The sequence below is a fragment of the Beta vulgaris genome, chromosome 3 (genome assembly GCF_026745355.1).
Source record: "Beta vulgaris subsp. vulgaris cultivar EL10 chromosome 3, EL10.2, whole genome shotgun sequence".
Taxonomy (NCBI): Eukaryota; Viridiplantae; Streptophyta; class Magnoliopsida; order Caryophyllales; family Amaranthaceae; genus Beta; species Beta vulgaris.
In genome coordinates this window covers 20,979,724-21,005,459 of record NC_079204.1, presented here as the reverse complement: position 1 = coordinate 21,005,459, position 25,736 = coordinate 20,979,724, and the positions used below count along the sequence as shown (strand labels likewise).

The 25,736-nt window shown below is 36.6% G+C and overlaps 1 protein-coding gene across 2 annotated transcripts; it reads left to right on the top strand.

Moving 5' to 3' along the window:
- Positions 1-11,325: 11,325 nt before the first annotated feature.
- Positions 11,326-25,087, top strand: LOC104889161 (protein GFS12). Of its 2 annotated transcripts, XM_010674315.4 has the most exons (16): positions 11,341-11,709; positions 11,814-11,899; positions 13,425-15,560; positions 15,714-16,041; positions 16,117-16,332; positions 16,424-16,496; positions 16,582-16,787; positions 16,902-16,964; positions 18,430-18,638; positions 18,743-18,854; positions 18,951-19,472; positions 20,523-20,830; positions 20,920-21,154; positions 21,223-21,296; positions 23,668-23,803; positions 24,602-25,087. In XM_010674315.4, the coding sequence occupies exons 1-16, from the start codon at positions 11,584-11,586 to the stop codon at positions 24,749-24,751; spliced, it is 4,980 nt and encodes a 1,659-aa protein (XP_010672617.2). In that variant the 5' UTR covers positions 11,341-11,583; the 3' UTR covers positions 24,752-25,087. The 2 variants fall into 2 exon arrangements, with proteins under 2 accessions (XP_010672618.2, XP_010672617.2); XM_010674316.4 differs by lacking the exons at positions 20,920-21,154; positions 21,223-21,296; positions 23,668-23,803; positions 24,602-25,087 and having other exon boundaries at positions 11,326-11,709; positions 20,555-20,717.
- The last annotated feature ends 649 nt before the right edge of the window (positions 25,088-25,736 follow it).

The window sequence follows — 25,736 nt, the reverse complement described above, 5'->3', positions numbered from 1 at the left end:
TAGAATAAAATAATAATAACATAACAACTGCAGATGACTCTTACTGAACTAGACTCTAACTTTATTTCTTCTTTAAATGGAATAGTTATTGGGACGAGTTGTCTATACTGAAATAGGAAATACGGTCATGACTCCGTAAACCAGAATGACCTACGATATCGAGGAACCTTTGAACTAAAGAGGAATGGTGATCAATCCAACCTCGAAATACATATCACGGCGGACTATGTACCCAACCCTTAGTGTCCAACTCTAGACGTGCACCAGTCTAAAGTCTATAACCTATTCTCGTTTCACTTTACGTTGCATTCATTTTATACTTGTGTTGACACCAACCAAGCACAAATACCACATAACTACTAATCACATAAATCACAAAACTCCTTTTTAATCTTGAATTAAAAGTGTTCACAACTTAGCATCCAAGACTCTTTTAACTTCTTTTATTCTTTACTAACTTGCCTGTTGAACCTAGCCAACAGTAAACTGTACCTTTATATAGGTATAACTCAAAATTACCAAATAAGATCCTCGGTTCTTATAAGATAAATAGTAACTCAAAGAATCCATGATTCCAATTTACTCATTAATTCACTACGAATTAATACCAAACTAAACTTAGTTGCTTGCATCAAACTTCCATACAAACAAGTCATACTTAAACATATTCTTAGTTTACATGTAGCATACAAGCAAATAACATGTAAAGCCATCTCAGTAAATCATATATATGAACTACAAGGTCCTATACATGATACTACAAATTAAAAACATCCCTAGAGCATGTTTCTAACCATTTAGCACGTAGACTATGTACGTACCTCGTATAAACGTAACGGTAGGCCACTTTTAAGCACTAAAAGTCCCCTACAGTGAATTCTCCGCCTAAAACAACCAAAAATCAGTAAATACTTGTACTAAAAAAAATACAGCAACTTTAAAACGTCCCAAACCCTTCTAAACTTCTTTAAAAATCGTTTTTATAATTTAAACTCTCATTATTTTTAATCCCTAGTATAGATAAACTATTCTAGTGATTAAAAACCATTAAAAACCTTAAAATATTAACTTTCTGAATTTCCAGCAACTATAAAATTTTCTAAACCTTCTGAAAATATTTTAAATGAATATAAAAATCGTATTCCAATCAAAATTCATATTCATACTCTAAATATACGATTTCTAGTGATTTAAAACCCTAAAAATCACATCTTTCATGATTAAAACTAAAAATAATAAATCTGAAATTTTCTTTTATACATATGATCCGAAAAATACATATTTCATAATAAAATAATAACTCAAATCGAAATCATGCAAATAATAATAAAATAACAATAAAAATTAGAACTTTAATGGAATCTTAAAGGAGAAGTAAAGAAAACAACCAAAAAAAAGGAGGAAAGAGGGCGCCGAGGCTGGGACAGCAAAGGACCGGCGGAAATCACGCTTTTTCGGCTTCAAGAAAAGGTTTGTGACGTTTCTTGTTCAACAAGAAACGTTACTTAGCGAAGAAGAAACGATTTTTGAGAGAAAAATGAAAGTCACGCTCAAGAGGAAGAGGAGAGAGAAAATGTCGAGTGGAAGGGAGGCTCGAAATCACGTGCAAGTGAGGAGAGAGAAAATAAGTGTAGGGCAAAATATTTGGGTTTTAGGATATTTAAATAGGCTAATCCTATTGGGCTTAGGAAAAAGGAATTCAATAATTAAAACAATAGGCTAATCCTATTGGGCTTAGGAAAAGGAATTCAATAATTAAAACTTTGATGACTAACAAGATGGGCTTGTTAGGACTTTAGTCATCAAATTATCCTTTCCCTTTTTATTTCTTTTGGGCTTTCGATTCCATTAAGTTTCTTTTCAAAATACTTTTAATAATTAAACTCTTATTTAAAACACGCTTAATTAAAATTTACAAACTTTATTAAGCTTAGAAAAATATTTTTAGTTGACTTTTAAAATAGTCAACCCTTTTTAAAAGTCAAATCATTTTCCAAACTCATTTGGATTTAATATAATTACATAAATAACTTAATATATTTATGAAAATCCTTTAAAAATGTGGGGGATTACAGTCTACCCCCCTTAAAAGAAGTTTCGTCCCGAAACTTAACACAAAACCCTTGTTTCGAAAGTTGAACTCATCATTTCGAAAATCTTTGAAGAAAAGATAGTGCCTCTGGTGCACTTTCCCATTTTTAAACACTTGTGTCACTTATGAACACTTTTCTTATGCGGAGACTCTACTTCTTTTGCACTAACATGTGCAAATTGCCCAACATAGGCATACATATACATGAAAATGTCATAAAAATAGACAAAAAGCGCGAAATTTATCGCATTCTACCCCCTTAAAGAAAACGAGTTACGCCCTCGTAACTCACCTCAAGGAATAGGTCTGGATACTTTTTCTTCATATCCTCTTCGGCTTCCCACGTTGCCTCTTCTGACTCGTGGTTAGACCAAAGAACTTTGACAATATGCACATCCTTGTTACGCGTACTACGCACTTTCCTGTCGAGAATCTTGACAGGTCTTTCCTCATAAGTGAGGCTACTATCTATCTGCACTCGTTCAGGCTCTAACACATGGCGCTCATCAGGGATATAGCGCTTCAATTGGGATATGTGAAACACATCGTGCATCTTTTCAAACTCCATTGGCAATGCCAATCTATAAGCTACTTTCCCAATGCGCTCCAAAATTTCATATGGGCCTACATATTTAGCACTCAGCTTGCCCTTTTTCCCAAATCGCATAACGCCTTTGGTGGGTGATACTTTCAGGAATACTTTATCACCTACAGCGAACTCATCTTCGCGCCGCTTTAAGTCTGCGTAACTCTTCTGCCTATCTTGCGCAGCTTGAATTCTAGCCTGAATCAATCTAACGTTCTTGACGGTCTCCTCAATGAATTCTGTCCCCAAAACTACATTCTCACTATAGTCGTTCCAGCAAATGGGACTTCTACACTTCCGTCCATATAACGCCTCAAAAGGTGCCATCTTGATACTCGCATGGTAACTATTATTGTAAGAGAACTCAATAAATCTAATTGGTCCTCCCAACTTCCTTGAAAATCTATAGCACAAGCTCGCAACATGTCTTCCATAGTTTGGTTAGTCCTCTCAGTCTGACCATCGGTCGCAGGGTGAAAGGCGGTACTCATTTTAATGTTGTCCCAAGGTTTGTGACCTTCTTCCAAAACTTAGATAGAAATCTAGAGTCACGGTCTGAAATAATGTCCTTTGGGACTCCGTGCAATCTCACTACATGCTTGATATAGGTTGTAGCGAGTTGCTTCTTCTTCCATGTCTCCTTAATAGGTATGAAAACAGCGGACTTGGTCAGTCTATCCACTATAACCCAAATGGTATCATTTCCACTCCTCGACTTGGGTAAGGCAGTCACAAAGTCCATAGAAATCGAATCCCACTTCCATCCAGGAACCTCTAGTGGTTGGACTGTCCCCATGGGCCTCTTATGGTCTATCTTCACTTTCTGACAGGTTAGACACTTAGACACATACTCGGCTACCTCTCGTTTCATGTTCGGCCACCAATATATCACCTTAAGATCCTTATGTCACTTGTCACCCCCAGGGTGCACAGAATACGGAGTATTATGCCCTCATCCATAAGACGTCTTTTTAGGTCGTCACACTTCTGTGGTACACACCACCGTCCCTTAAACCTTAGACTCCCATCCTCATGAATCTTGAAGTCTACTTCCTTACCTTGCTTCATTTTCTCTTTTATCTTATCTAGATGCTCATCCCCAACTTGACCCTCAATGATCTCATCGAAAATGACACTCCCAAAGAAAGATTACTGAGTCTAGCCTCACTTTCCCCAGGATTTAAAATTTCTAGGTTCAACCTTTGCATATCTCTACACAACTCCTCAGGACTATCAAAGCACTCAAGCTATGACTCGATTTCCTACTCAAGGCGTCAGCCACCACATTGGCTTTCCCTTCATGATACTGGATGTCTAGATCGTAATCCTTAATCAACTCTAGCCATCTCCTTTGTCTCATATTCAAGTTTTTTGGGTAAATATGTATTTCAAGCTCTTATGGTCTGTGAATATCTTGCAGGTTGCCCCATAAAGATAATGTCTCCAAATCTTCAATGCAAATACTATGGCAGCTAACTCTAGATCATGGGTAGGGTAATTAGCCTCATAAGGTTTCAGTTGACGCGATGCATAAGCTATTACCTTCCCATTTTGTTGCAACACACAACCCAAACCATTCTTCGAAGCATCACTATAGACCTCAAACCCCTCATTACCATCAGGTAGGGTTAAGACAGGTGCAGTGGTTAAACGATCTTTCAAGATCTGGAAGCTTCCTCACACTTCTCATTCCACTCAAACTTGGACTCCTTTTTCATTAAATTCGTCATAGGTCTCGCTATCTTCGAGAAATCCCTCACAAATCTCCTATAATAGCCAGCTAAACCCAAGAAACTTCTAATGTCAGTCACACTCTTTGGAGTTGGCCACTCACTCACAGCTTGAATCTTAGCAGGATCTACAGATACTCCTTCCTTAGACACAAAATGACCCAAGAATGCTACTTTCTCCAAACGAAACTCACACTTAGAGAACTTGGCATATAATTGGTTCTTCCTCAAGGTTTCTAAGATAATCCTCAAATGTTCATCGTGTTCGGTTTCATTCCTCGAATAAATCAAAATGTCATCGATGAAAACCACTACGAACTTATCTAAAAACTCATGAAAGATTCTATTCATCAAATCCATAAATATAGCAGGAGCATTGGTTAACCCAAATGGCATTACAGTGAACTCGTAGTGACCATAACGCGTTCTAAAGGCAGTCTTAGGTACATCCTTATCAGCTACCCTCAACTGGTGATATCCTGAACGTAAGTCAATCTTCGAGAACACACTAGCTCCGTTAGTTGATCGAATAGGTCATCTATTCTAGGCAAAGGGTACTTGTTCTTGATGGTAACATTATTCAACTCCCTATAGTCTATACATAATCTCATACTCCCATCCTTTTTCTTCACGAACAAAACAGGAGCTCCCCAAGGCGATGCACTAGGTCTGATATAACCCTTATCCAAAAGTTCTTGCAATTGCGTCTTTAACTCACTCATCTCAGGAGGTGCCATTCTATAAGGTGCCTTAGATATAGGTGCAGTTCCAGGAACTAAGTCTATGGTAAACTCAACAGCTCTTGCAGGCGGCATACCTGAAATTTCCTCGGAAATACGTCCATAAACTCATTCACTATTGGAACATCCTCAAGTTTTAACTCAGCTTCTTTACTCACATCTTGCACACTACAGAAAAACAGCTCACACCCCTTTCTCATCAACTTCTGCACTTGTAGAGCAGAGATCACCCAAAGTTTTTAGGTTTCCCAAATCGTCTATATGAGGTAAATTTTCCCGAAGGGTTTCTCAACACTACTTTCTGGACTTCACAATCGATCCTGGCCTTGTAATGACTCAACCAGTTCATCCCAAGAATCACATCTAAATCTCCTAAGTTAAACTCGATTAAGTCGGATGGAAAGACACTTCCTCCTATCTTCAAAGGTAAGTTCTTAAACAGCTTGGTATACCTTATGATTTCTCCAATAGGTATGCTAATAGGCAAATCAATCACTTCAAAATCTACTAACCCCAATTGAATTTCCTCAATCAAAGCTTGCTCAAATCGTTGAGCCTTTAACTCCTCAGTGGCTATTACCTCAAGTGCAAATCTAGACAATGCTATGAACTTGCTATAATACTTAGAGATAGTCATACTTCTCATCCTAAGGTTTATAAACTTCTGGGCTTTTAGTTTCCTCATAAAAGCAGGGTAAAACTTTTCTCTTAAAGCAGCAATAAAGGATTCCCAAATAAACTCTTTCATAATACTGAGTCTAGTCTCAGCTTTCAGATACGATATAACTTGACCTACTTTCACACTCTCAGGATAGTTCACAGCCCCAAAAATCTTTTCAAACGCGCTAATCCGACTCTCTAAGAGGATAGGGTCAGCTTATCCCATAAGGTACGACGGTTTAATCTTAGCTAGTCTCTAAACATGCCCAGCAGAATCGGGATTCTCAGGTCTCTTTTGAGTCAATTTCTTTGCCAATAGGCGAATAGCAGAAGCTAAGGCATCATATTGTTTGACGCTCTACTTCGCAACTGAAATCTACGTAACTCTACTTTGGGTTCCAGCATAACTTATATGTCCCTCTAATAAGGCAATAATTGATTTGATCATTAAAGATCGCATCAACAAACAATTTCTCGCTAGTTTCAACTTGAAATGTTCTCTAATAATCACATAATCGTTCATGTAAAATATATTCACATCAACGTGCAAGTAGAAACAAGCAAGCAAGAATATAATCACATGATGAAAAGAATATAATAAAAAAAAATATTCCCATCACGTCCCAGAATAAATTCTTACTCACTCATTAAATAAATAATATTTTATTCCTCAATCGATAATAAGAATATTTTCCCAATCCAAAATAACCAACTTATTCCTCAATAATATAAAGAATACTCAATAAGGAAATTTAAACCATTGTAGCTTGACTACTTTCCAACAACTAATCTTAAACCATAAATAAATACTCGATGGAGTTATATATCATTCTCATCCTTATTTCCTTTATATGGAGTAAACATTTCATCTCCAAAGTCTCCAAAGTCTTCACTATAAATAATAATAATAGTAACAAAATAACTTGAGTTCCTAGATCTAGTAGATCTTCAAATACTTTTGGATTGATGTCCATTTCATCCATCTCTAAAACACTCACATCGCTCAGATAAAGTCTCCAAATAACATTGTAGATGTCCTTTCAAGTTTGCACTCTAGTACAATCAAACTCTTCATATATCACTAACAAGGATGCCTACTTTTAACACATAATGCATAATGCTCTCTAAGCTAGTGTAACTATAACTTCAAGGCTCATAACATCGAACATTCTCATCATCACTCAATATAGTTGGGTTATGATAGCTTCCTACTCTATTAACTTTGCCTGACAATTCTATTAACTTGTCTGGCAGACATGGTTAGGGATCTACAACAAATAAACCTATAATGGTTTAGCACTCTCTCTAACGTGTTCCCACAAATAACAAGGGTAAGAAAACAAAGGCATGTAAAATATAACACTTTAATAGGCAAGAAGGATATAACATTAGCAGGAAAGAAAACATTCATGCATCGTTAGCAGGGAAGAAAAAAATAATGCACTTATTTGCAGGGAAGAAAATTATAGTGATGCTGAACTAAATTTCAATGCAGGCATATAATATTTTCTATCCTATATGCCCTTCCTATACTACCCATTCTCACAATGTATGCTGTAACCTTAAAGGTATGAAAATAATGCAGACTTTTTATAAATAACATTACTTTTGTGCCTAAATAATTTTTAAAAAAAATTTCGAACTCAAGACATTCGAAAAAAAAATTTACTCACGACACAAATTTTTTTTTTTTTTTATTCGGCTCCTAAAAAGAATTTCCGAAAACGAAAACGACAAAAAGAAATTTCGAACTCCTCGACTTTCGGAAAACGAGATTTTCGAACCCAATTTCCGAAAAATTTCGGTTCTAAAAAAAAATTTTGATCCTCAAAATATTTGTGTTCATCTTTCGAAATGAAACGTAGGAGCAATACTAAGGTTTCCTTCAAATAATCAATAAGCTAGGTAACTTAAGAAGCTAAAGTCACTTAATAAGCTAGTTAGTTAGGCGCCTATAAGTCTTAAACTAACCTAAAGCTCCCAGATACCACTTTGTAACACCCCGATAATTCTCTCTTTCTAGAAAATACTTTTATAACAAATCTAGAGAATTACCCAGGCATTATCGCCCGTGTGAAACGTTTCGGCTTACTCAGAATTTTGCAGCGGAAAACTTACTAAAACAAAACCAACTTTATTAAACTTATGAAATAAGAGTCAAACAATGTTTGAACTGAAACACACCAACTTAAAGCTAAAGTCTGAAAATATAAATTCTAGAAACAACTTAAATACTATTGTCACAAAAGCCTCTCCATTCCAGATTCCCCAATGGTATGCATCTTCGAACCTGTAATGTCAATGCTTTCTTGACTCTGCTCCCCGAAGGATCACCACAGGATCAATAGGCAAAGCCATGATCACAAACACAGACAAGCACGTAATCAGCAAAGCTGAGTACTACATATCAGACAACAATAATCCTAAACATGATACTATAACACAACTTGTAGAATAAAATAATAATAACATAACAACTGCAGATGACTCTTACTGAACTAGACTCTAACTTTTATTTCTTCTTTAAATGGAATAGTTATTGGGACGAGTTGTCTATACTGAAATAGGAAATACGGTCATGACTCCGTAAACCAGAATGACCTACGATATCGAGGAACCTTTGAACTAAAGAGGAATGGTGATCAATCCAACCTCGAAATACATATCACGGCGGACTATGTATCCCAACCCTTAGTGTCCAACTCTAGACGTGCACCAGTCTAAAGTCTATAACCTATTCTCTTCACTTTACGTTGCATTCATTTTATACTTGTGTTGACACCAACCAAGCACACATACAACATAACTAATAATCACATAACATCACAAAACTCCTTTTTAATCTTAGAATTAAAAGTGTTCACAACTTACATCCAAGACTCTTTTAACTTCTTTTATTCTTTACTAACTTGCCTGTTGAACCTAGCCAACAGTAAACTGTACCTTTATATAGGTATAACTCAAAATTACCAAATAAGATCCTCGGTTCTTATAATAATTAGATAATCTCAAAGAATCCATGATTCCAATTTACTCTCTTAATTCACTCACGAATTAATATAAACTAAACTTAGTTGCTTGCATCAAACTTCCATACAAACAAGTCATACTTAACATATTCTTAGTTTACATGTAGCATACAAGCAAATAACATGTAAAGCCATCTCAGTAAATCATATATATGAACTACAAGGTCCTATACATGATACTACAAATTAAAAACATCCCTCAGAGCATGTTTCTAACCATTTAGCACGTAGACTATGTACGTACCTCGTATAAACGTAACGGTAGGCCACTTTTAAGCACTAAAAGTCCCCTACAGTGAATTCTCCGCCTAAAACAACCAAAAATCAAGTAAATACTTGTACTAAAAAAAATACAGCAACTTTAAAACGTCCCAAACCCTTCTAAACTTCTTTAAAAATCGTTTTTATAATTTAAACTCTCATTATTTTTAATCCCTATTATATAAACTATTCTAGTGATTAAAAACCATTAAAAACCTTAAAAATTAACTTTCTGAATTTCCAGCAACTATAAAATTTTCTAAACCTTCTGAAAATATTTTAAATGAATATAAAAATCGTATTCCAACAAAATTCATATTCATACTCTAAATATACGATTTCTAGTGATTTAAAACCCTAAAAATCACATCTTTCATGATTAAAACTAAAAATAATAAATCTGAAATTTTCTTTTTATACATATGATCCGAAAAATACATATTTCATAATAAAATAATAACTCAAATCGAAATCATGCAAATAATAATAAAATAACAATAAAAATTAGAACTTTAATGGAATCTTAAAGGAGAAGTAAAGAAAACAACCAAAATAAAAGGAGGAAAGAGGGCGCCGAGGCTGGGACAGCAGTAAGGACCGGCGGAAATCACGCTTTTCGGCTTCAAGAAAAGGTTTGTGACGTTTCTTGTTCAACAATAAACGTTACTTAGCGAAGAAGAAACGATTTTTGAGAGAAAGAATGAAAGTCACGCTCAAGAGGAAGAGGAGAGAGAAAATGTCGAGTGGAGAGAGGAGGCTCGAAATCACGTGCAAGTGAGGAGAGAGAAAATAAAGTGTAGGGCAAAATATTTGGGTTTTAGGATATTTAAATAGGCTAATCCTATTGGGCTTAGGAAAAAGGAATTCAATAATTAAAACAATAGGCTAATCCTATTGGGCTTAGGAAAAGGAATTCAATAATTAAAACCTTTTGATGACTAACAAGATGGGCTTGTTAGGACTTTAGTCATCAAATTATCCTTTCCCTTTTTATTTCTTTTGGGCTTTTCGATTCCATTAAGTTTTCTTTTCAAAAATGCTTTTAATAATTAAATTCTTATTTAAAACACGCTTAATTAAAATATTACAAACTTTATTAAGCTAAGAAAAATATTTTTAGTTGACTTTTAAAATAGTCAACCCTTTTTAAAAGTCAAATCATTTTCCAAACTCATTTGGATTTAATATAATTACATAAATAACTTAATATATTTACGAAAATCCTTTAAAAATGTGGGGGATTACAAAGCGATTATCTCTAAGAGCTATATATATTGGACAATCAAGACCTTCTCTAAATAGTGGTTTTAAGGCTATTTGAACCATACCAAAATGAATATACCTATATGTTTTCAAGTATTTATCTATAGATGTCTTATTAAGTAATTTAATACTTTGAAATTCCTGATTTAAACTCGTAGTTTCCTCATGATGCTTAATAGAAAAAGCAGTCTTAAAATCAAGTTTCCCTATTTGATAAATTGTGTCGATATGTTTCCTAGGTATAGTCCAGTTTTGAAAATTAATCGGAAAAGATATTTCCTTACTTTGTACTATGTTTGAGTTATCACTATCATGTGAAAATAACTTTCTAACAAAAGTAGCCATGATCATATACTAATAAAATTTAGTGCACGTAGCAGATAAGTAAATACATATAAATGGGACCAACGGGACCACCCTTACCGGGACCACCTTTTCTCTTCTTAACGGCTGACCAACGGATTTAACAAGGGCTGACCAACGTCTGACCAACACTTACTGTATGTTCTTAACTACTAAACCCACAAAATTATATTTTATATGATGTAGGTAGCTTTTAGTGAAAAGTACTAACACTAGATAGTTAAACTAAACTTAGTATATATAAAGATAATAAGTTTTCTTTTAAATAATCAAGGCTTAAACTATTCTAATTTAATATAGTAGAAGTTATCAAGCAATTGTAGTGAAGTGCAACTTCACGTATGAAGTGAAGATGTACATCATAGTTACTAAGAAACAAAACTACAAAAGGACGGAATAGCAACCCATCCTAATTTTGACACTATTAATAGTACTAGTATGAGTAATTAGACTGTTTTAGGCTTAATATCGACAGATCCTACCCGGCGATTTTTTTGGCTCGGATACCATCATACCAAACCCCTCAAGTTTAAGTAGTCATTTACTTTTTTTTTTTTTTAGGGGAAGTAGTCATTTACTTTATTCTCCTAGAAAGGTCCATTGAGTATTTGAGTGTGACCAAGACTTCCGAGCTGGCAAAAGACACTTCCGGCACCTCCCCAAATTAACCGGGGACACCCATTTTGGCATTTCAATAGTTCTTCACTAAAATTTCCACCTCAACATAATTAAAACTTTGAACAACTTCCAAAACTATGAACTCCCAGAACAACAAACAACAACATCAGCTACTACTAAAACATTAATTTCCTCAAAATCCATATCATACTTCAACTTACAAAATCAAAAATTTAGAACAATGGAAGAAAATATGTGCATTGATTGCCTTAAACGCAGAATTCAATCAGATTTCTCCAACAAACTCACCTTCTCTTATCCAATCTCTGATTCTGCTCTTCCTTTTGCATCTAGGGCTGTTGTTCAAGTGGGTTTTCATTTTCCCATTTTAGCAATTATTACAACTTTCTTTGTTCTCTAATTTTTTTGTGGGTGCTAATTTTTTTTTCTTTTCAATTTTGTGTATTTTAGATGTCGAATTCAGATGGGGAAGTATCTTCTGAATTTATGCTGGTGTACTTACCTCGGCAAGAAGATGATTGCATCACTAGATACGTGTAATTCACATTCTTTCATGTCATTTTTTTCAAGTTTATGGAATTTATGCACATTTTTTGATTAGTTTTATATGTAATTTTGAGGGTATAATCTTGCTGTAGTTGGTTTAATGATCACTTCATATTTTGCTAGGTTATTACTTGAAAAGTTATGTGTAGTGGCATATTACTGGAGTTTGATTACTGTAATTTCACTAGATTGGATATTGATTTTATCTTATGTCGTTCCGGTTGAATCAACAGTGAAGAGGAAGAAACTTTATCTCACATTGTCTATTCCCGTTGTTCTTTGATCTTTTGTATTCATGATCAAAGCGATCAACTTTGACCGCTATTTGTCATAAGGAAAAACATTATTATGTATATCTTGTTAGATTTCCCGTTGTTAGATTTGCTGATGCATGATTGTATTATTAATGGTCAAAGCTGGAGGTTAGAGATCATGGGAAATGAAGTTGAAAGAACGAAGAAGAGTGGAGGGAGTACTTTTAGAGACTTAGGGGAAAAAGAAGGGTTGGATGGTCCAGCTATAGCATCACTCAACTAGATTGTTATACTATGAAGTAGTAATATACTAGTTACAGGAATGATACTTAGGTCTTTTGAACTGCTATGTTTTCTATGGTCTTCGAAGCAACTACTTAAGAGTTGGGGCTCTTCATCTATATATTTCCCCTAGGAGTAGAGCTATATGGGCAAGTGGTGTTTTGTGGTTAGGCTTAAAGTGCTTCACAAGTTTTACTGAAATGCATTTGCAAATTAAAAACATATAGATGGCTTCTTTGGAACTTATATTATCTCTCAGGTTACTTGTGGTTCACTTTTATATTACCTTGCATTTCGTAAAATAGTTTCTAACTGTAAGCATACAGGATCCTATTGGATGTATTGTAAAACAAGTTGAGCTAACCTCAAGTAAAAAACTGTTAGAAGTTACGAGTTTCTCCCTTGTGTAAGACCTTCTGATGAAAGTTTAAACCCCTTGAAAGAGATAGTCTTTATAAATTCTAAGGCCTGGCCTAATAATGGTTCTTAATGCGGAAAATGACAATCATTTTGTGGGAAACTCCATTATAGGCTGGAGTGACCTAGTAGGTGCTAGAACAGAAGATCACAAAGCTATAGTTTTTTTTGATATACTGATTCGATGCGAGGTCTTGAGATCTCAACTTATTCGGACCATTAGACTGAAATGATAACCTTGAACTGGGGTATGAAAATACAATTCTTTTTGGGGAGATGCTAGTTGTCTATGTATGCAAGAAAGGCTTTCTATGAGGATGTGGGGGTGTGCCCTATGTTCTTATGCATGTTGATCTAGGTAATATGTTGATGCTCCGATCTAGGTAATATGTTGATACTCATTTTGTAACATTGTCATAATGTGAAGTTTGGTGAAGGCACTAAACTTCACTTTGCTGATGTAGCTTGTCCAAGTTTAGGTTATACAGAACATTCATTTCTCTGAGTTACATTTAATCATTAATTTTTCATGCATCTCATCTAATGCGAAGTCTTGGCTTAGGGATGGTCATATTTATGATGATGAACACATTGAGAAACAAGGGTACAGTTGCCAAAGTAACGATGTAGAAGTCGGTGATGACAACAGTTATTCGTCGTCTTCTTCGTGGAAAAAGTCCACTGCATTGCTATATGCTGGAATGAGGACTGGAGCTTGCGATTTTTATTGCGAGAATTCTTTCTGTTACTATTCTGGAAGGTTTTCTTGCTTGAGAACTATTACTGCACTTGCACCATGTGCTTTCGTTGGAAATTGCACCTTCTCTGCGATTGAGAGTATTGCTTCCAACATATCATCTGGATGGTTGGAGGATGACATTTTGCGTTCTCTCAGTGTCATGATGGAAGGGAAAGTAACAGGTCGTGCTAGTCAAAATTTTCTTGGCTTACTTGGAATACCTTCATTTCGTGATGATCAAGTCCCTGGTTGCCTGAGGCATCCAAATCTGGTCCCTGTGTTGGGATTGCTAAAGTTGCCTGGATATACTAGTGCAGTTTACCCCAAGGCTCCTCATACTTTGGAAAACATTCTTCATTACAGTCCTGAAGCACTGAATTCGGAGTGGCATACAAGATTTCTGATCTACCAGTTAGTCTCAGCTCTCAACTATATCCATGGTTTAGGGCTTTCCCATGGAAATATTCGTCCCTCTATGGTGATGTTGGGTAGTTCTTCATGGGCCTGGTTAAGCATATTTGATAGACCCCACGTGCAGTATGCATCAGATAAAAATGATGAAGATTCCTTGGTTTCAGCCCCCACAAGAGAAAGTTGTTCAACTCATGAATGTCTTTCCAAAAGCCTATATGCTGATCTGAATCTTTCCTCATCAGTGGATTGGCCCACTGACTTCTATAAGTGGTGGAAAGGAGAGATCAGCAACTTCGAATATCTACTCATCTTAAACAGACTAGCTGGCAGAAGATGGGGAGACTACACATTTCATACAGTAATGCCGTGGATCATAGATTTTAGTGTCAAGCCTGATGAAAACTGTAATGTAGGATGGAGGGATTTGAGCAAAAGCAAGTGGCGTCTGGCAAAAGGGGATGAACAGTTGGATTTTACATATGCAACCTCTGAAATTCCACATCATGTCTCAGATGAGTGCCTGTCTGAATTGGCTGTTTGCAGCTACAAAGCAAGGAGGTTACCTCTGAGTGTCCTGCGCATGGCCGTACGTACAGTGTATGAACCTAATGAGTATCCTTCCACCATGCAAAGATTATATCAATGGACTCCTGACGAGTGCATTCCGGAGTTCTATTGTGATCACCAAATCTTTTATTCTCTTCACTCTGGTATGAGCGATTTAGCAGTGCCTACATGGGCTGGAAGTCCCCAAGAGTTTACAAAACTTCATCGAGAAGCACTCGAGAGTGAGCGCATTTCACGTGAAATTCACAATTGGATTGATATCACCTTTGGATACAAAATGTCTGGCCAGCCAGCTGTAGCTGCGAAGAATGTTATGTTGCCTTCATCGCAGCCCACTATTCCAAGGTCAATAGGGCGTCGTCAGCTCTTCACTCAACCACACCCTGTTCGTTGGGGTTATACCAAGAAAACCAGAGACACTGTTGTTGAGGGGCCTGTCTCTCTGCTTCGTGAGAACTTATTTGATAATAGTGACAAACCTGTATACTGCAGAACTGATTACTTAAGAAAGATAGAAGAAGCTGCTGCATTTTGTGAACATTCTAGGCATTTGACTCCCATGTACTCAGAGGACATTGTCAAGCGTTCTTCAGTTGGTCAAGAGTCATTGAATCAGGATAGTGAGTGTCATGCAACTAAAGCAACGAACAACACATTCAGCATTTGTAGGTTGCCTGATGTTGATGCCAGCTGTCTTCTTGAGTATCTTGAGGAGGATGAAAGCTGCAGAGGAGGTTATCAAGAGCTGTTGCTTTGGGCCCAGCAGTCTTCCTGTCAGAAGAGACTGTCAACATCTGTTGCGAAGGATATTTTTTCTCTGGGCTGTGTTATTGCTGAACTTTACTTGAGGAAGCCTCTTTTTGATTCAGTTTCTTTATCGTCATATGTGGACAATGGCGCTTTGCCAGGAATGTTGAGAGAACTTCCTCTTCATGTGAAAATTCTTGTTGAAGCATGCATGCAGAAGGACTGGATGAGGTAAATTTCTTATGCCTTATGATCTGTAACTGAATTTATTGCTAATCAAGTGCTTTTCATGACTTGATTTTCTCTCTCTCCATTGACTATCTTTATATTTATTCTAGACACATCTCCTTACACAGCTCATTATTTCTTTTGAAAAAATTTCAGAAGGCCTTCTGCGAAGACTCTTCTGGAGTCTCCGTATTTTCCTGCAACAGTCAAGTCGACCTACTTGTTTGTTGCCCCCCTTCAGCTGCTTGCAAAGGATGGGTCACGTCTCCATTATGCTGCTAATTTTGCGAAGAAAGGGGCGTTGAGAGCCATGGGAACATTCGCAGCTGAAATTTGTGCTACTTATTGCTTACCTCTACTACATAATTCGTTATCAGATGCTGAGGTTGAGTGGGCATACATACTTCTTAAAGAAACCCTAAAATGTCTGCAACCCAAAGCGGTCAAGAGACTGGTGCTGCCTTCCATACGGAAGATTTTACAGGCTAGTTATATAACTTATATGACTGTGCAATTTTTGTAAGATTTATTCTTCCGGCTACTGATATGTTCATTTCAGGCAACAGGCTATTCACATTTGAAGGTTTCTCTTCTTCAAGATTCATTTGTGCGTGAAATGTGGAATCATGTTGGAAAGCAAATATACCTTGAAGCAATTCACCCATTGGTTATATTGAACTTGCTTAACTCTCCTCATAAAAGTTCTGCATCTGCTGCAGCTGTGCTATTAATTGGGTCTAGTGAAGAGCTTGGTGTACCTATTTCCGTTCAGCAGGTTAGCTATAGCCATGTGTTTCTATGCTTCTCATTTTATGGACTCTTTGTTCTTTTATCATGCAGAACTGAGCAATGTTTGGTTACTGCAGACGATCTTGCCTCTGATATATTGTTTTGGCAAGGGACTTTGTGCTGATGGAACTGACGCTCTAGTTAGAATCGGTATCACTAAACTTTGAAAGTGGTATTTGATTGTGATAAGTTCGCCTTGACTTCTTCTGAGCTTGAGTCGTCCTTTCATTGTCAGGTGCTGTTATGGGTGAGAGTTTTGTCGTCTCCCAGATTTTACCACTACTCAAAAATGTTGTTCGTTCCTGCATTGACACATCTGCTATCAATAAGCCTGAGCCTCTGCAGAGTTGGAACTCTTTAGCTCTTGTTGATTGTCTCTTTGTGTTAAATGGGTTGATTGCATTATTGCAGAAAGAGGTGGTGGTCAGAGAGCTGCTTGAAGTACTTGCCTTCCTCATAACTGTTTCTATTTTCTCTTATTAGATCTTGTAATATTCCCCTACTTTCTTAACTTGGAGACTTTTTTTTACTCGTGCTGTACGTGCAACCATGCAGGACCAGAGTTGCTTGTTTGTTTTGATTCTTATGCAGAGCAATTTCGAACTTCCAGTTCTACAGGTTCTTTTATTTTCTTTTCTTTTTCCTGCAATCTTTTTACAGTTCTAGGATTTTCTCGAGGAATTTGCTATTCTTTAGGATTTTGCATGAAAAACTATTTTAGGAGGCATCTATTCTGTGAGTGTGTCGTGTCTCCTGTGGGTAAGAGGCAAATTAGATGTTTGTTTGACGTAAGAACCTAGTTTTAATTTTTTAATGCATGTTAATTCAGGTTACTTGCAGCAATTTTGCTTATTAAGAGAATCTGTGAGGTACAAATTTTGTTACATTAATACAATTATATGAGTGGAATTATTCTATTATAAATTTCCTTTTGAGGCCAAGTTTAGTCAAATAAGAGTTAAAAATGTAGCATGGTGTAAATAAATATTGCGCAAAGTGTTGGGAGAATGCGGATGTCTAGTGTACATAATGTGCTGTAAATATTTGAGGATCCATTATAAAGAAAAAATGTCTAGTACTAATCAAGTGGTTACTTAGACATGTCCTTGTCTTCCTGAGATGCCTATTCCTGGTGGCAAGCTTGCTTACTCAATCATTTCTACTTTTTCTGTTGTCTCTTTGTCTTGTCTTTTCTGATCACCCATCAATAACTTATAGCGGAAAAAGCTACTCATGTCTCCTGTTGTGATATTCTTGGTCCTTCCACCTTGAATGGCAAGAGAAATTGCTAAGTGAAGTTTCTGCATTCCATTTTGGTATTGGCCTTCTTTCAATGAAGATACTATTACCCTGTTCTTAGGCATGAACTATGCCCTGCTTTTACCAACTCATATCAATTGCCAGGACAAAGTTTATGCAGTTTTAACTTTTAAGGCCCTTTTTTGTGTTCCATGGACTTTGATCATGACAGTTAATAGGTAATATTGAGGTTTGCTCATTATACTAGCTGACTTTTGACAGATTTTATGACAAAGCAGTAAATTTCAAAAGTTTGGATTAGTTTGTGGCCTCTGTTGTTGAACTATTTGGGAACTACAGAGTCTTAAATCTTGATCCCTACTACCCTGTGGACCTGGTGAATCAGATACTTTTTCAAATTCATTTTCACACTTAATGCTTATATTTTTCATCTTTCTTGTGGGTTTGTTGGGGAATGCTAGTATCTTGGTGCTTTACCATATAATTGGTGCAGAGATATATCTCGTAGCTTTCTTCGTGACACTCAAGAATATGTGTGTAGAAATTTGAAGTTGAACTCGATACTCTATCACCTAAACTTCGTCCTTTACCTTTCTTTGTATTTAAATCATATATAAATGCTTAATGCATGGTCTTCCTGCATCCTTCATCATGAACTTTTCATACTCGGCTTGTATCAAGCCTTGTCCGGCCTGCACTTTATAAGTAATTATGCTTTCTTGCTTTTGGTTCCTCTATTTTATTCGTTCCCTTGGAAGTATCTTGTATGCATTTAAGTGGCAGCTACTTAGTCATTCAATGGAATATGCTACTCCATTTCCAGGCTGCTGCTGCCACCCTCATCACAGTTTGTCAGCAGATTGGTCCAGATTTAACAGCTGTGCATGTCGTACCTCAGCTGAAAGAGCTGTTTGATGATCTTGCTTTTTCTCAAGATTCATCTAGTATACCTGGTTTTCTGGGAAAAAGCTATAGGACTTCCAAACTCAGACCAGCCGAGGAGGCTCAAATTGAAAGTCGTATGGATCTTGTGTGGGTGTCGAGCACTTGTACATTAACCTCTGGAGCTCTTTGTAGATATTTGGAATCATGGTCTATGCCTATCTCATGTTTAAGATTTACTTGGATGTGTGCAGGTCACTTTTGTATCCTAGTCTTGCGACTCTTCTTGGCATAGAGAAACTGCGGCAATGTTGTGCTACATGGTTGCTTCTTGAAAAATATCTTCTTGTACGTCATCAATGGAAGGTACGTTTTTTCTTCTCTACTAGAGATGATGTTGACTTCAATGATATCATAGAGTTTGTATGTGCACTTCAATTGTCTAAATTTGTTAAGATATAGTGGGAATTTACAGGAGATTGTTCTAGGAGCATTTCAGGGAACATGGATGCTATAAAGGCCACAAACAAAGAAAATGTTAAGTCTAAGTATAACCCAACCAAACTGCTAATGAATGGAGTTGGATGGGCAGTACCTCAATCACAGGGAATTAAAGGAAGCAATGGTATGGTACTTCATGAACACTTTTATGAAGTTCATCAAACTTCAGTCGAAAGAAACTCAGAATCATCTAAAGTTGGCAAATGTGAACCATGGTTCTGGTTCCCCTCTCCTGCTTCTAGTTGGCAAGGACCAGAGTTTCTTGCTCGTGCTGGTACTCTGAAAGATGAACTTCCATGGAAGATCAAGGCATCAGTAGTACACTCTGTTCGTGCTCATCATGGAGCACTGAGGTCTTTGATTGTGGACCAAGATGAGTGTACTGTATTTACTGCAGGAGTTGGTCCTGGTTATAAGGGAATGGTTCAAAGGTGGGACTTGTCTACTGTTGATTGTGTGTCAGGATACTATGGGCATGACGAGGTTTGCTTCCTATTAAACTTTTGCACTTTTTAGTGCTTTTCCCATTTCTAGTCTTTCCCTTTAGCACTTAGCAGTTAGCGGTGGGTTTAGTTGTTTATTATGCTCTATTATAAATGAAACTTGCTCTGCTAGACTGCTACTACTCCACAGCTCATGAGTTGAAAGAGATGACCATATTGATCATCAACTAGAGAAAGAAATGGACCATCCATAGGTCTAAAAATAAAACACATATTCTGAGGTGGACTTTTGACGTTAATCAGGGGAGATTTTGGGTGTCCATCTTTGTCCATTACACTAGATTGGTTTGATAAAAAAAATGAAAAATAGTCCATGGAATCAGATGTTAAAATTGAGAACTGCATGTACTTTACTTCCATACGGTGCATATATTCCCTTGGTTCTCAATGAGAATTTGAACTTTAAAGGGACCTACATAAATTATGAACAGCTTGGACAAACTTATCAGTAGTGGTGCAAGGCGTACATACGGTCCTTTAATAAAATCCAAAAGCAGTAAGATACCCAAACCAACTGTTAGTCATGATAGCCAAGGTACATGCTCTTAGTAATAGATTAGTAGAATCGCAAAAGCTATAATTTGTCTTACACAGTTGGGCATGTATGTTTATTTCAAAGTTAATTTTGTGAAGCATCTATTACGTCAAGCATTTGATGACAAAGTGCAATGTTCCAATATGACTTCATAAAGCGGCCAGAAGATTCATATTAGACAGCAACTTTTGAGCTCTTCCCATCAGGAATCAGTGAACTGAATCATATCAGTATATTTCCACACCACGTGATCCAACCAGTGTTGCTGCTGAAATTTGTTATATATTGTTACATTGTTCTGGTGTTTGTAAATGCCTTTTTCTTTGACCATGAGTCTTCTGGATCTCTCGTGCTCTTTCTTCCTTGATGCAAATCAAGACAAAAGTTTGGGCATGTCTAGTTTCTGGATGTGCTGTCTGTATGTCATCTTGTGACTTGTTATCTGTTTCACACTAATCTGATGAAGCGGGGTGTTTTTGATCTTGCTACTTCCAGGTTGTGAATGACATCTGTATCCTTCCTTACAGTGGAAGGGTGGCTTCTTGTGATGGGACCATACATGTTTGGAATAGCCAAACAGGAAAAGCAATGTCAATAATTTCTGAATCACCTGCAAATTTGGCTCAACCTTCTGTCCCTTCATCCTCTGCAATGAGGGTCAATTCTGACCAAGCCAGCATGCTGAACTCATACCCACATTCAAGTGGAAATTTTAGTGGCATTGATGGTAGCTTGTATACCTGTATGCATTTCTTAGAATCTGTGGACAAGCTAGTAGTTGGTACTGGAAATGGTTCTCTTAGGTATGTGAAATTGAGACGTTAATATCCGTTTATACTAAATATATGAACTGATCATTTTCCTGTTTATTCACGGTCTTGCTAATATACAGGTTTGTTGATATTACACTCGGTGAGAAGCTTCATATGTGGAGCAGTGAATCTACAGATTATGGCTTCCCTTCTCTTGTCTCTGCCATATGTTCTTGTGGTTCTGACAAAATGCAATCAGCTTCATCACATTCTTGGATTGCAGTGGGACTGGGTTCTGGTAATTGCAGGCTGCTTGATGCCAGAAGTGGTAATGTCATTGCTTCTTGGCGTGCTCATGATGGATATGTAACAAAGGTATGTTTTTATAGAAATGAAGTCTTTCAACTTGCACTTTTACTTATGTGAATAACTCGATCCTGCAGCTGGCTGCACCCGAAGATCATCTACTTGTTTCCAGCTCTCTGGACAAAACTTTACGAATCTGGGACCTCAGGAAGTAAGTCTTGAGCTGGGTGTTCTTTGATGTTCAATCTTAAGTGCTGTAATGCCTGCATGATATAATCAGCTTCCCTTGCTTATTTTGCTTTCTCGGCAAGCAAGTCCAGTCTTGACATTTTTTTTCTAGGTCATATCTATACAAATATATTAAAAGGTGTTCTTATCAAAGAAACTGTGCCATGTGGCACTCTTCTCAAGCTATTAATAATTTAATATACATTTTTATGGTCTCATTTAAAAATATTAACCATGTGCAGTTACTAGGAATCGAACACATGACCTTTGAGATGAAATGTGTGAGAGTTTAATCGACAATCCACTATAATTTGTAATGTTTAATGTTTCAAAGTAAAACATAATAAAGTCTTGTAATTATATGTAACTATAAAGACATGGACAAACTTTTTAATCTCGAACACTTTTATTAAGGTAATAACATTATCTTACCTCAATTCCACTGAAATTGTTATTTTTATCCCAATTCCTTAGAGTTTTTAAAAACAACTTATCATGGCATAACATCCATTTTCCAATTTTGCACTAGATAGAAAATTACGAAAAGCTAATGAAATCAATTATGAAATTTAAGAATAATAATATATTTGAAAACTGTAATTGACCTGATCGCCCCAGCTAAAACACTAGTTGTTCTCTATAGTACGCTGGTAAATATAAGTTTTTGTGGATGCCTGCTTATAATATGTAGTATATTTTTTGGAGTGAGTTGAAAGCTGTATTACGTTTCTCATGAAGATTTTTAATCCAATAGTCAACTAGGCACGAGCTCAGCAATCTTGCATAAAACCTTAGGCCTGATGACGAACTGGTCTCATAAGAATCTTAAATAGCATAGGGTTGGAGCCAGATACACTAAATTATCAGTGGGCTGTATCAATTTTCTCCATGGCACGCATCCAAAGTCTAGTGCAAATGGGAGCACAGTCATTGCCTCAGGCTGATATGGGAGGATAGTTTGTTGCTCTCTCCTCATCCTTTCTTCGCTCTCCACTCTTTGCGTTCTGATGGCTGATTGAGAAGGATTAGTGCATGATGTTGAGTGCAAATGAATCAAACTAGCATACTAGAATATGCGGTTGCTGAGATTTGTATCTGGCAAGAGATGCAAAGTGGAGACTGTTAGACCAAGAAGACCTTTTCAGATCTCAACTGAGGAGATAGGCTAGCATTCCCTCACCTGATCTACTCCCACCCTTTGATCTCATTAACGACTGATCCTTTGACTGCTCTTTATTTCAGTGGTGTACAAGACAAGTGCCCTGAAAGGCTGTAACGAGGATCTGAGTGGATTGAGCTGGTCTCAGGGTGAAATCATTCCTTTTTTCTAGGAAGATAGAACCTGTAGTGGCTTGTCATATAAGAAGGAATATCTTTCTTCAAATTGAAAGAAAATTATTGACTGAAATGGCTTGCAAAGCTGTGTCATATCAGGAGAATGATAATTTTCCACTTTGAGAGTCTTGTACTCTTGGATCTATCTTGTATCTTTTGTGACATTCTATCACTAGATTAGTGGACTTAGGAACTAGGTTTTAGTTCTTCATACAGTAACTTTTAGATGAATTGGTAAAGAGGGTAAAGATAATTATTTGGGCTTCATATCTAACTTGAGAGTCTTGTACTCTTGGATCTATCTTGCATCTTTTTCCATTTGGTTGATGGCACTCTGGAACAGCGCAAGGCTCTCCTGATTATATCTATATGTACCTCGCTACAGCAGGGATGATTAATCTGTATCTTTAGCTTTCTTTGTTTCCATTTTCTCTCTCTGCAGTAAATTTATAATTTGAACAGCTATACCAACACTAGCTAATAAATCTGTCCAAGTTTTAGAAATATTGGAATATTACTCCCAGTGCTTTGATCATCCACAAGGGATAATATTCAATGTAAATGTATTCATTGCTTTAGTTATCTTTTGAAGCCCTTTACATTGTGTTCAATGCCCATAGACTCTGGCTGCTGACAGAGAAGATACATTTACTTTAATCTCCTCCAACTTGCATCCAGACCTACTGAAAGAAGGTCGGAAATGAGACTTCAAATTTCCACATGTCCTAGTTGTCTATATTCTCGGTTTCCTTATAAAGGCTGATCCCAATTGGCAAGTAAGGCACTGAATTTAGCATGAAGAGTTTGCAAAATGTCTCCCCACCAGATAGATGATGATCAATACTTAGTTGATTTTTAGGTGAATCCTTATTTACTATCTGATTATGGGGCACTGAATCGTCAGCTTGCTCTGTAGTGCTTGGTACTTATCTCATATTCTGTCTTGATAAGTGCTACTTTCTACTGAACTGTTAGTTCTGCAACTGCTAGCTATTGCTTTTTATTTTCTTTTTTTTCAGGAGTATGCCGCCACAACCTACTGTCTATAAAGGTCACACTGATAGCATATTGGATTTTTCTGTTTGGGGCCAAGATGTAGTTTCAATTTCCAAAAATAAAATTGGACTCTCCTCACTAGCTGGAACTGCAGATGAAGTAAGTGCTCATACTCCATTTGAAGGCAGTAGTAAATGATGGTAATAGTAATTACTAGTGCAACTTTTGTAAGAAAAATCCCCCCTCCCCCTGGCAATGGAACTCCATGCCCATGTGTTATTCTTCACAAATGTCTATTAATGCTAAATATTGTTGTCCAAAGTGGTAATGGATAGGGTAGGCCAAATACCTATTTGTAACTGTTCTTTTTGCTTTCAAAATTTGCTTTACATTCTCTAGCAGCTTTTATTATCTTTCCTTAATCTTTTCTGTATGGGCCCTCGGCGGGAGCCCCGCCTGCGCTGGCCCAGGGAGGGGCCTGATTTTCAATTAGGTTTCCTAATCTAGCCTAGTTTTCTTTTAAGGTGGTCTTCTGTGAGTCCTTTCATTTTTTAGCTTAGTTCTTGGCTCCTGATAAGGCTTGTAGGAAGCTCCATTTTGGATAGGGTAGGCTTTTTAGGGACTTCTTTTTTCCCCGTTTTTGACTTAAAATTTTAGTGATTCCAAATACTTCTATTCATCTATATATTTGGAAAAAAAATTTGTATATGTCGTTATTTAATGTTTGGCCTTGTTACTTTTCACAAATAGGTAATTCCATAATTATCTGGATTGTAGGTTCCACATTGTATTGCTTTGTTTGCAACAATATATATTACGTGATTTCATCAACTATCTGTTTTCATGGTTTCTTTTATGGATGCACTTACGCATCTGACGTTTCAATGGAAGATTTGTTTGGCTTCACTTTCTTGAATGGTTGACCTTTGTATAACCATATAGATGCATTTTTTGCAGTATGGCCAGCATTGTATTGTTCGTCAGGCTCTACATACAACAGACCGAGGATCCAGAAACATGTCTGTGTTGTCTAGCATAGCTATTCTTCCATTTTCACGACTGTTTATCGTTGGAACAGAAGATGGCCAGCTGAAAATTTGTTCTTGAGCTGATTTTAGTGAAAACTAGTTTTTATACACTTAAGGTCCTTTGGAGTAAGATTGAAGGAAGCACCAATCTACTCCATGGACGATGAACACATGATGCAAGATTGAAGTTTACAACATATTCCTCCATTTTTCCGGGTTGGGTACTGTAGGAGTGGGACTCTGAGAGAGAGAGATAAGAGGACGGTAATTGTTGCATTTGTACATTCTTGATGTGTAATTATATATGAAGATAGCTTTATGTAAATTACTAAATTACACTAGCTTACCTGTATCCATATTCTTTTAAGCAAGAATATGAATCATTCAATTGAAAAAGTATTCTTTTTTCATAGTATTTGGTCAATATATTTAGAAAGTTGATGAAATTATAATCTGTTTTACGCTCCCCGTATGTGATGATATTCTTCTACTTTCTTAACTCTCGATTGGAAGGAATTTACCACAAGTGGAAGAGCATATTAGTAAGGAATTTCGCATGCATGGCAAGGATTTTTAAATAAAATGATGTAGCTGAGCCTTGTAACCTTATGGTTTTAGTGTGACTAAGTAAAATCCTTTTGTCTATCGTGAATTGAGAACAAGTAATTCTTTCTATTGTGCATGCTAGAAATTGGATTCTTTCAACCGTTCAAGCATTCATCCCCTTTGTCTACTTGCTATTAAATTGTCTTATAAAATAATCGTGACAAACTCTTTGGTTTATAACTTATAAGGAGTCACAAAGGACCATTATGTAGATAAACGATTTCAGGTCTTGCAGGTGGTGCACTGAATGTTTATGTTTGTTTCTTATCGCAAGTGAGTCAGAAACTTCACTCAAATAAGTTAGCTAGCATCAACAAGTATAGCTAAGCTAGTTAGCTGAATTCTCTCAAATAATGTCACTTCTAACCCTACTTAATAATGATTCACCTTTCTCTAGTAATCCACCCATTTGAAAATGTTCTTCTCGGCACTTCCCTAAGATTAAAGAGGCTTGCCGT

Bases quoted from the DNA above. Each gene is read 5' to 3' on its own strand.
- LOC104889161 (XM_010674315.4), top strand. From the start codon at position 11,584: ATGGAAGAAAATATGTGCATTGATTGCCTTAAACGCAGAATTCAATCA. The intron at 16,497-16,581 runs GTATCACTAAAC...TTTCATTGTCAG, and splicing joins TGACGCTCTAGTTAGAATCG to GTGCTGTTATGGGTGAGAGT. The intron at 18,639-18,742 runs GTGGGTGTCGAG...GGATGTGTGCAG, and splicing joins GAAAGTCGTATGGATCTTGT to GTCACTTTTGTATCCTAGTC.